Raw genomic sequence first — 12,788 nt, forward strand, 5'->3', positions numbered from 1 at the left:
GGAAGACCGAACCAATAATGTTGACCCGTTATACCAAATATACTTCCTATAACAGACTGAATTTCAAGGGGTTATTGTATAACAAATCATCACATGAGAGTAAGTTTTATGTTGGAGGACCGATACTATCCAAAAATAATTCAATTTTTGATGTAATGCGACTTCTAATTGGGTGAAAGTGTTTTGTCTATGAGTTCATACACATAATTTTGTCAAATGACTGTGACGTCATAAACCTTGTCTTTATGATTTACTCATTAAAGAATGGATTAAAATTAAATTTTAAGGAATGACTGTAACATTTTTTCTATCTATTCGAAGTAAAATGCAAAATGTGATGCACACTTATAAAAAAAACCGATACACGTGTTATTTAGTGTGTACCACACGTTTATATATCTTCATAGACAAGAAACATATTACATTATGTCAAAGCAGGATGGGCGATATCACAAACTGGGGATCTTAACTTATCCACAAGGACAATTGTTAACTGAAATATAAATCAGATCTTTGCATATTCTAACATTTCTTCTCTTATTAACAACACATTTCATGTACAAAATATTGGTCACCTGCAATGTGTAAATTGCTAGGAATAGGGCACATTCAATTGCAAGTAAAACCAACAATATACCGAAGAGCGAGGAAAATTCAAAGAGGAAAGCCCCTTATCAAATGGCAAAATCAAAAGTTCAAACACATCAAACTAATGGATAACAACTGTCATATTCGTGACTTGGTACAGACATTTTCTAATTCAGAAAATGGTGGATTTAACCTGGCTTCCACAAGTCCTCCTGAAAAAATGCCTATGGCAGACGAAATTGCTTAAGCATTACTTAACCGTATGCGGTCAAATGAAACAACATCTTAAGAACCAACATCTCAACATCAGCCGTCTCTACCTGAGTTAGCTAATCCAGCAGCACAGCAAACTCAAGCAAGTACCTCTACAATGAGAAACCCAAGCTTAGTTATTCCACCAATGCCTTGTTATTCATCAACCGTAATGAACACTGTTGTACATCCATTTAACACCAGCTTGCTTCAAGACAACACTTCGATGCCTGTACCATTGAACTATAATTTAGCCTCACAGAGGGAGGGTACTACTCCTATAACATTTAGCTCTGTAAATTTAATCAAGAACTCATTGCCTTTAGCATATCATGTAAATGAAAAAAACTTCAAATTCAAACCCAAAAGCAATTTCAAGCATGCACCAATGGAATAACGCCTTTAAGATATTTTTATCAATTTATCTTACTAAGTATCCGCACATGATGTTAGATCTGATCAAATATGGAAATAATATAAGAAAACTTGGTTACGAGAGTGGCTTTCAGGCAGTAAAACTTTTTTTTTGGGGGGGGGGGGGGTTTACTCTTAATGTAAAAGTGTATTTGTGGCAGATTTTTCTCCCCACCTTTGCTATTATTTGTCATTTATTCAATTGATATGATTTTAGTTGATGTAATTTCGTATTAATTATGTATTATAATAATTGCATATTGATTATGAACTTTTATGTCAAATGTTTTATTTGCAAATTGTAATTTTTTGCATTTTATGATTTTTAATAAATGATCTTTTTTCGTCAATCTTGTTTTTATAGATATAGCAAAACAAGCTCAAACTCTGGCTGACATATTTATATGTCAATAAGTTTCTGGTATCTATCTGTCTGTCTTGAAAACAGTAACACCACCAGAGTTAATGATCTTTCCGAATAGATAAGTCTCATTAATCTTTCGTAAATAGCATAATTGTTATATATCTTTTAAAATCATAGAAGAAATTAAACCGTTTTCTCTCTTAAACATGGTTTGCCACAAAAATTGCACAATTATTACCCTACATCTTGTTTTCTTCTATATTTGATCCTTAATAAAGATACCTTCTCTACTGTTTTAAAATTATCATTAAAATTAGCATAAAGTTTAAAAAGTAATTCATATGTCAAGAATCACAAAACAGTCGCAGCACAAGGAAAACAAATAATTCTTCCGCTATCAGACTTTGATGATTGTATATTACTGATATTGGTTACATATATACGTACTAATCCTCAACTGCAGTATTCAGCATGTCAATGAATACATGTATATCCATATCAATATAATCTGTATAATCGATGTAGGTTTGGTTAGTTATTAATTCTATTATTTGGATTGGCAAGTCTTTTTTGGAAATATTTTCCATTAGAACTATAATAATCATATTTTCGCCACCACGAGACCACATTCCTTCAACTCGAGCAATATTTAACTCATAGTTGCACCATTCAGATTCAAGAAATTTCTTTGTGATGAGACAAACTATTTTTTCGCTCTCGTGAATTGCATTTGTTATGTTGTCAGAAATATCACACCCTGGGATAAAATTGCGGTGATGAATACAAAGCTTCTTTCCTTTGTCATTTTCGAGACCCTCAATTAAATCATTGAAAACGAACAGACGATCATCCTCTGCATAAGAAACAAAAGCGTCGAATGTGTATTGAGGTTTGTCATGTAGTCGTACATATCCTCTAAAATATCGTCGTTTGGTTAAATAATACCAATATCTTATATACCAACGATATCTATATATTACACCTCCAAGAATTAACCCTATCGATAAAATTATGCACGCACCAACTATAACAATCAAGCCTATTTTCGAACTACATGATTTTTCTAATTGTATTATTGCATCTTTGAGGTTAATCATATCACCGGTTATGTTCTTACAAGTATAATTATTGTAGGACACAAATATGTCTTTGTTTTTCTTCATCCATGAGAAGAATGGAAGAGATTCACAATTACATTGAAATCTATTATTCAATACGTTAACTTTTACGCTCTTAGATTGCTCTAGCTTTCGCATGCCATTCTTTGAGAAAAATGTAATTTGATTAAATGATAAGTCAATCAATTTAATTTTCAGTAAATGTACAGTGGTAAGGTTCCAATCCGTTAGCAGATTATGACTTAAGTCTAAGACTTGAAGATTGATTGTGTGTTGAAGAAGCATTTCTGGTAGCTCAGATAGCCTGTTTGAGGATATATTCAAAAGCTTTAACTTTGACTGACTAGAAAATAACTCACCATTGTCAAATTTCATCACAACTTTGCTTAGAATATTGTCTTGTATATACAGTCTTTCAAGACCGATGAATCCAATGAAGAAATAAGAAGATATGTTTACAAACGAATTCCCAGATAGATCAAGGACCTTGACCTTTGATACATTACAAACCGGCCCTAAAAGGTATTGATAAATGTTTCCACTTACAATAATTTCTTCTAATGTATCATTGCTTACAAATTGTGGAACAACAGTATCACCTAAACCAGAGTGTTGAAATTCGACCCTCTTCAAATTAGGAGGGATAATTGATATGTAGAATAAGTCATCACCAAAGGTACAATTTTCTGGTCGAGGAAAAGGATACGGCCAGTACTTAATGTTTCCGTGATATTTGGAAAACGATAATGACCATTTATGATGATTTTGTAAATAGTCTTGGGACTTGAATTCTATAGTTTGGTTTTTGATCTGCGAAAAGTTCATTACAGTGCCAAAACTATTAATGAGTGTATTTACACGAGAAGATGAATGCATTGCCTTGAAATTAGAATTTTCACATTTAGCATGGTTAGATTGTTCTATATCTGAATCAAAGTTCCGTTCTACGTTTATTCGATTTGATAAACATTCAAGAGTTTCTTCAAAGTCATCACACACAAACCAGTAAGAAAAATCGTCCATTGTTATTTGGTCTTGATAATTCAGAATTAAAGAATGGATCCCAGTTAAATTGAAAATTCCATGTGTTTTATATTTCCCTAGCCTCAGTCTGTTATAGGTGAGACTAAGCAATCTTAAAGATGTTGGCAAATAAGACGCTGCAAAATCCTCCAGCATTTCAAGTCTGTTTTGATCCATGTAAATTTCACGAATTCTAGTTTTGTTCAACGGTTTGATATCTTTAGCAAATAACACTGTACTGTACCCATATGGACATGTAATTTTTCTTGCTTTAAGTACCTTGATTTGTGTTTTTGTAAGATCATGCGTAATATTTTTAAGTCCACAAAATCCTAGCTTTAGGTTGTGCGATATATCTAAATACTTTAGTTTTTGTAGTTTAGCTATCGCACCTTTTTCAATACGTCTTAGATAACAACCTTGTTCATTACTGGGTGTTACGGGTGTTAAGGAACATGACAAATCAAGTGATGTAATCTGTGAAACATTTTCAAAGTAATCTGAAGAATATCCTGCTAGACCCATATTGTAAATTCTTAATAATCTCAATTTTGTCAGATTTCTAAATCCTTTTCCAAATGAAGCACCAGGAATGCTGTCGATTTTCAAAGTTTGTAGAGACTTTAAATGACAAAATATTTCATCCGGATATATAGGTTCTTTCGTTCCAATACTATTTTTGCCAATATCTAAATATTTCAATCTTCGCAGATTTTCAAATAATCCGTTGTAAAATATTCTTCTATTGTATTCAAAATGATTGTTATATAAATCCAATGATTGAAGATATTGAATATTTTCAAAGGGATATTTCCCAAATGTATGAATTAAATTAGAAGAAACGTTTAAATGTGACAGCGAACTAGGCAATTGAAATCCTTGAGGTATAGAGTGTAAACCATTACAGCTTAAATTCAAATATTTCAGCCTCTTCATATCTGATAATGATCCATTTCCAAAATCATGAATTTGATTGAAAGATAAATCCAAAAGATAAATATTGCTTGGGAGATTCTTGGTGTCTGGAATGTAGGTAATTTGGTTGAAGCTGAAGTCTATGTAACGGACAGATTCAAAATAACTAAAATTTGGGATCCAAGATATATTTTTATGCGAACAGTCTATCTTAGTCCTATAACAACGACATGGGTTGCATGATTTGGCTTCACTATACGCGAAAATCATTAAAACAATGACTAAATATTGCATATTTTCAATATTTGAAAACATAACTCTTTGTTGGAGAACATTCGCTGCATGTTAGTTGTCAGTCCAAATTATGATTGCATGTATCCTAAGTGTTGTTAGTTTCTTCATAAAAATGTTAACTACTATAATTAAAACACCAAGGGTCTTTCATCTAAAATCATTTTTTAATTCCTAATGAACAACTTAAAGTTATTAATAGGCGCACATTAAAGTAATATGAATACAATACCTATAACATAAAGTTATCAAGGTCAGATCCAATATTTTTATTAACACCAAATATAGTCTATTTCCAAAATCAGTGTCTGAAAAAAAATACCAAACATCATTCATTATATTGAAACTTATGATTTATCAGAATACAACATCAACAAACAGCAATATGTAATGCCTATTTAGTGAAATTAAATTTTTCACCACAGCTTTGCTCTTTTCCTTATTACAATATATATATGACCAGTTACAAATGAGATAATTATAAGCTAACTCATTTCTAAGCGAGCTATATGCAAACGAACGTATGCTTACACTTTAAGCCTTGCAGTGATAAGATTTCAAAACGGCAATTTAAAGTCATTAAAGTTACATTCAGCAGATAGATTAAATTCATATGAATAGTTATCAAAGGTACCAGGATTATAATTTAATTAGCTAGACACGTATTTCGTCTACATACGACCCATCAGTTACGGTCGGATAAAAAAACTTATTAAGCCAAACAAGTACAAAGTTGAAGAGCATTGAGGACCCAAAATTCTAAAAAGTTACGGCTAAGGTAAACTATTCCTGGGATAAGAAAATCCTTAGTTGATACTTCAAATAAAAAAAAGAGTATGCATATATTTTTTTATAACTAAATATCTTGTTTTCTATATAAAACTGATGTACATATACCTTTTTTCTGAAGAAAATTTCGTTAATTTGTCCAAATTTGTCTGAATTGTCTGAATTTTTGTAAAACTCCGGTGATTGGAATTACGCATGTGAATTGTCAGAGAGAGTCAACATACGTAAACATCGTTCCGTCATCGAAACAATATATATCTTATAGTACATGTTATTCGCGTGCTTACCTGAACATCCATTCTTCTTTGTTGACTGTTTACAAAGGTGACAATCGGTTTTAAAACCCTGCCATTAATTGGCTGCCATATATTTTTACTACAACAATAACCGAGTGAAATATTTGTTTGACAATTATACGAAATAGGTGCGTAAAAAAGGATATGATAGTGCATAACAGACTAATTTTATGATATATGCATTCATGCATTGGTTCAAAAATGAGATTAACTTTTATTTTTCAACAGTCACGCGTTTTATTTTAAGTATCACAAAACAAAAAGAAAGTTACAAAGTGCAAAGAAATAACTAATGCTTTACCCATTATCAAAGTAATGATATGAATTCAGTTCTGGTTTCACGGGCTATTAAACTGAAGTAGCCGATATTTGTGGTAGTAGTATCAATAGTTTGTCCGTTCATTGAAATAGAATGGTATCTCTTTAGAAATATTCATTAGTTGCAACCGGTTTGCAATCATCTACGTTTATTTTTAATTGATTTGACCTTTGTATTTTTTTGTGAATTTTTTTTGGTGTAAATGCAGATTGTAGAATTTATGGTTAACTCTTGGAGTTCAGCTATAATTTTGGAGTTTTCACTCATACAAATTAAGTATTGTATTTCCGTTGAGAATATCTGTTGGTTAATTATTTAGTAAGGGCAAGTAGGTTTTGGATTTCAAATCAGGTAAGATTGATTGGTTGGTTGTTAATATCTTATTAATTATCAAGATGACGACTGTTGGTCGTCACCTGACTAATATAAATATAAATATACCAAAGAGACAAGCATACGCAACAGAAAAATGACAATTTTTCTAGGTATTTGATTTCATGTTACATGTACTGATAAAAAAATGTGTATATTTTCATTTAGCCTCTAAAACGATGTTTTATGGGCACAATTGTCAACGAAAAGTACCTCACATTTTGAAAAATATACATGCTGAGCACAAACGGAAACAATATCTGAGGTGGACAGTCTAATTACAAGATTATAATATTGTAGTAGTACCAACGATGTGTGATTTTTAGTAAACTAAATCGAACTGGTTGCTTATTGCAAAATATTTTTTAAGAATTGTTCCGCTTTATTTACGTTGAAACCAAAACCAAACCATTTTTAACTATTTGTCTTAATCGAAGACAAGACCCATTTTTATCTGATAGTCAACAAAATGTTAATTTCTACATCAATTTGACCGAAAAATAAATAAATGAATTATTAAATACCCCTGCTTTTTATTTGACAGTCACACACATAACTTCGTTGTTGTTTGGCTTTATTCCTATTTGGATTTGAGCGTCACTGATGAGTTTTATGTAAACGAAACGCGCGTATAGCGTATTAAATTATTAGTCTGGTACCATTGATAACTATTCGATGTTTACATTATTTAACAGCCTGGACACAAACGTCGAATCGTTCTATGTATACATATTTATTATTCATTATTAAGAAAAGTCATAAATATCCGTTAAATATCCAACTTTCAATAGCTTACAAAAGCTATTGGATACCATGATACTGCATTTGAATCTAAACAGATATAAAGAACCATAAAGAGTCAATTCAACCATCTTTAACCATTTAACACATATTCATGTTACAGCGTTGATCTTAACTTGACCTCATGTGGTACAGTTGATCGGTTAGCCAATAGATTTACAAACAAAGTTTACTTCTCTCAGATACTTTAAGCAATAGTGGAAAATACTTGTTGAATAGGATATAAACGTTCTTTTTATTCGTTTTGTTTTTCTTCTTGTTCTTTTATGATTGTTTGTATTATATTATTTGTTGGTTTTCACTTCTGTTTGGTTTGTATTTTGTGACAGTTATTTTTTATTCGAATATTGTAGGCCAGAATATTTTATTAGTTGCTATTTTCCTGTACACCATATCATCACAACAAATAACACGGACGAATTTAAAAATGTCATATGAAAGATGGTGAACATATAGAGTTTTTCTGTTTATTGTATATTGGGAATCCTATTACAATGTGTTTCGTGTCAAAAAAATATATAATGTAAATGATTTATAACTTCAATGAATCCATTCATGAGAATAATTTGATAGTTTTGAATATGATGGATATTTTCTTTTCTTTTTTAATTATCTTCTTTGTCGCCAGGAAGTTATTGTAAAAATTTGAAAATAAGTGAATACATTTGTTTAGAATGTTATTTATAAAAGCACGACCAAACAAAAAGCCAAATTCAAGGACAATTGGCCTTTTCAGAATCTAAAGAATCATGGGCTATTTCATTGTTCGTACCCCAAAATGAAAATAACGTCACGTCATTGGTTAAATTTCCATTGCTTATGATATTTTTAACCAATGAGGACGTTTTAGTGTACACTTTTGAAAATATTACCCAGAATGCATTAGATTCTGAAACGGCGAAATTAAAAAGGGTGATGTCCATAAAAACCGACAAAATGAAATTTTATCAATGAATGGAAGAAGTGAATAACATCTGCAATATTCCTGACTTGGAACATACATTTGCATAAGAAAACGGTAGGTTGCACCTGGTTTTATATCTAGATAAACCTCCCACTTGATTGACAGTTGTTTATAGTTCCGTCATATTGACAAAATTGGTCGAACAACCGAAACCGACATAATCGAATAACGTAACAATAATTGGAATCCAGCAGCCAAAACGGTGCAAACACACACCACAGACATACAACACAACTGACTAACAGACTTACACGTTAATCACACAAAGATGCTAATTTTCATTAACTTTTATTTAAGATTGTTAATATCTCATTATTGACAGTGAATATATGCTTTAACAGGAGTGTACATAGAGAATTAAAAATTTTAAATAAAAAAAAACAACAACAACAACAAAAAAGCATAATCCCTTGACTATGTAAAAAAAAAGAAGTGAAGAAATCAAGTTCATCTCAGTAATTTATATTATCAATTATCGGCTTGTGTTCAAAACTACTACACATATCTGGTTTCATAAACACATATCAGACTAACTATCCCGTCAGCATCAACAGTACAAACCAAAAATGCTGACCCGGTAAAGAATACTTGCTTGAAATATCAAAAGCCTTGTGCTACCACATGATGTCAATGCTTTATCTTATACCAAATTAATACATATGTTGTTCTGTGCTGTTGAACCAGATTTTAAATTTGATAGCAGAGGCTTTTGGTTTGGCAAAGAAAAAATAGAAAGCCTGTTATAGCCAGCAAAACGGTATGGTTTTGTGTCATTGCTGAAGGTTGCAAAGTTGCCTATAATAGCTTACATCCAATTTATTTGAACTTAGGTAGATAGTTATCTCATTGATAATCATAACACACCTCCTTATTTTAATATAAAAAACAAAATTCATTTCAAGCTTTTTAATTATTATACTTATCAGACATTATCGGCCTTAAAGTTGCGAAAATCGAATTAGAAAAAAACTTGTGGTTCCAAAATTTGATTGATTGTCATAGTTGCGGCGTGTATAGTGTTGTCTTTTGGTAAAATTCTTTGAAGTTTAATATATAGAGATCGTTTGTGTGTGAAAAGTCAAATCACAAAAATACTGAACTCAGAGGAAAATTCAAAACGTAAAGTCGCTATTCAAATGGCAAAATCAAAACCGCAAACTCATCTTAGTTGAAACGAATGGACAACAACTGTCTTATTCCTAACTTGATACTTTGTAATCTAATGGTATTATTCAACAAAAAGGTTGATATTTTCTAGGCTACAATCGACTACCCCTGATACATATCCGACATATTTGTTTCTTATGCAGATTTTTTGTATATGATATCGAACAATAATTGTGTTTTTTATACTGACCCTGTTTAGTCGAAGACTTTTTATTGTTAGAGTTATCTCCCCAAACACTGTTATCTTTGTGTCGATATATCCTCCGTAACCGTAAAAGAAAGCGACCAATTTATTTTACCAAATTGCTAGCTAAGATTGTTTGTCCAATTTGACGGAATCGATACAAGACTTCATATGAGAGTTATTTCCCCTATGCATTTGTAACTGATAAACCATTAGTGATAGAGACCTACGGTTTGTTGATTTAAGGTCCTTGGTCCAAAAAATAAAAAACAAGGTCAAGATCAAAGGTCAAGGGAAAATTCTAAATTTTGACTTTTACTTGTGCCTTGGTCTCCTCTGTCACTTTTAAATATATGTATATGAATGAATGAATATTTTAATATCAAAGTTCAACCTGAATTATAAAAGAACTATTGTGAAATGTTTGCTAAATAGTGATTAAGATATTTTACATTTCGTCAGAACAATCCAATGACATTTTATAAGATTTATTGGATCTGAAATAATTAAATTTAAAGTTAATTGATTATTACTTCAACTTGGTACATGATAAAGCCATAGGGTCTTTTACAAACTGTTGGTTGACATGTAACCTTGAAAAATATCAACCGGAAGTGACCTTGAGTAAACAAGGGGTAGCTATGTTTACTCTTATTCTAAGGAAAAGTATTTAGAAACTAAATATTTTTTAAATATGTTTTCATAAACCTATCATTTTAGACCGGAAGTAAATTTCACTAAACCGAAAATACCTACTATGTCCCATATAACAGGCAAAGAAACCATACATTTTCGTAATCAGTGTAAATAAACCTATCATGCGAGGCTAGAAGTGTCATTGTTTTAACCAGATTTTGATAACTATCTCCCCTATTTTAGAAAAATAAATATATAAAAATATTATATAATTAAAATATTAAATATTGAATCAGTAAACTTGGACACCAAAAGTACCATGAGTAAACTGTAAGTAGCTTCTCATCAATAATTTTTAAAATTGATTTGGAAAGACCTTCAATTAATTCTTATTGTTATTCACATTGCAGCATCATTTTGCACGACAAAGATCGTAATGAGATTAGGAAGTAATAGGCCATAAAGAATTGTTGATCATTTCAGTATTTCATTTCCCCAATTAACAATAAATAGAAGAAAAAAAAACCTTTACATCTATATTTACCATATTTTTATATTTTTTCCGTATTCTTTGTTGTAGACAGAAAACAGCAAACAAAAACATATTTTCGTCTACAATTTAAAGCAGAATAAAATCTAAAACAAACAAAAACCAAACAAACCCAAGCAACATATAAATATTCTAAACACCTAATTACATTGACCTATTGATATCTGTATCTGGGAAGTTAACCTTTTCACGAAAACTTTACGTTGACCGATTAACGGACATTTTTTATTTTACAATTCAATAAATATGATTCATCTTCTGTATTTGAAAATCATTCGAAACATACTTACTGTTACTCCAATGTCACATGTTAGAGGGGGGAAGTCTCCAGCAAACCTACTTAACCTCGTCACATGTTGAATGTGCATGTGCCGTGTCAGTAGACTGTAGTTTGTTGATGTAAATCAAATTCGTGTTTCGTTTATTGTTTTGAATATCAGGTCGTTTAATAGTTTCTCTCGTTTGAAATGTTTTTCATTAGTCATTTTGGGGCCTATTATAGCTTCATTTGTAATATGGGTTTCGTTCATTGTTAAAGGCATTACGATGAACTATAGTTATTAGTATCGCTTTAATTTTTATGTCATTTGGTCTCTGGTTGAAAGTTGTCTCATTGGTAATCATACCACATCTTCTTATTTTTCACTGAAATATACACTTATGTGTTTAAAAACTGTCCAAATTGAGACCAAAATCGGCCCTTACTGAATCTACTCTAAAGTTTTACGTTGATTACTGAATCATGATAAATTCTGTAACACATGTTAGTTTAAACATATTTATTTAAAATGGATTGGGAAACAAGTTTTGCAACTTATATTAATCTCTTTCCACTTTGCGGGTGCGAGTGCTGCCTTGTGGCGGCATTAGCCTGCTCTTTTTCGAAATCTACATGGGTGTCTTTAACGTGCTAATAAACTCATCATAGATACCAGGACTAAATTTTGTACATACGCCAGACGCTCGTTTCGTCTACAAAAGACTCATCAGTGACGCTCGAATCCAAAAAAGTTAAAATAGCCAAATAAAGTACAAAGTTGAAGAGCATTGAGATCCAAAATTCCTAAAAGTGTTGCCAAATACAGCTAAGGTAATCTATGCCTGAGTTAGAAAAGCCTTATTATTTAAAAAAATTCAAAATTTTGTAAACAGTTAATTTATAAATATAACAATATCAATGATAATTCATGTCAGCACAAAAAGTGCTGACTACTGGGCTTGTGATTCCCTCGGGGAAATAAATCTCCACCAGCAGTGGCATCAACCCAGTTGTTGTAAATAAACTCATCATAGATACCAGGACTAAATTTTGTATATACGCCAGACGCGCGTTTCGTCTACAAAAGACTCATCAGTGACGCTCGAATCCAAAAAAGTTTAAAAAAGTCAAATAAAGTACAAAGTTGAAGAGGAGATATGGCTCTCTTTTAACACGGGTCAGCCATTTATCGTCCCCTTCCGACGGACTATCATCGTTTCCTCAAGACCATACTCGCAAATGGTGTCAAGGGAGAGCCGATAATTCAGTATCACATGTTGACTTTGGATTGATTCTACACTAAATAATGTTGTCCTATTTCTGATAATAACTGAGAAAAAACGAATGGTAAAAAATACAGTTTATTAGCATTTAAAATCGTACGTATTAAGCAAAGGATGTCAAAAGAGACAAGAATTACAAAATGGATACAACGCAGAAAAGAAACATAAAAAATATGGCAAAAACAAAACAACACAGACGGAAG

General features: G+C 31.4%; 1 protein-coding gene across 1 annotated transcript; it reads right to left on the minus strand.

Moving 5' to 3' along the window:
- Window positions 1–959: 959 nt before the first annotated feature.
- LOC143079959 (toll-like receptor 4) lies at window positions 960–5,258 on the minus strand. The gene has a single exon (XM_076255594.1). The coding sequence runs from the start codon at window positions 4,987–4,989 to the stop codon at window positions 2,065–2,067; it is 2,925 nt and encodes a 974-aa protein (XP_076111709.1). The 5' UTR covers window positions 4,990–5,258; the 3' UTR covers window positions 960–2,064.
- Between the last annotated feature and the right edge of the window lie 7,530 nt (window positions 5,259–12,788).

Source organism: Mytilus galloprovincialis, chromosome 1 (assembly GCF_965363235.1).
Source record: "Mytilus galloprovincialis chromosome 1, xbMytGall1.hap1.1, whole genome shotgun sequence".
NCBI classification, from domain to species: Eukaryota; Metazoa; Mollusca; class Bivalvia; order Mytilida; family Mytilidae; genus Mytilus; species Mytilus galloprovincialis.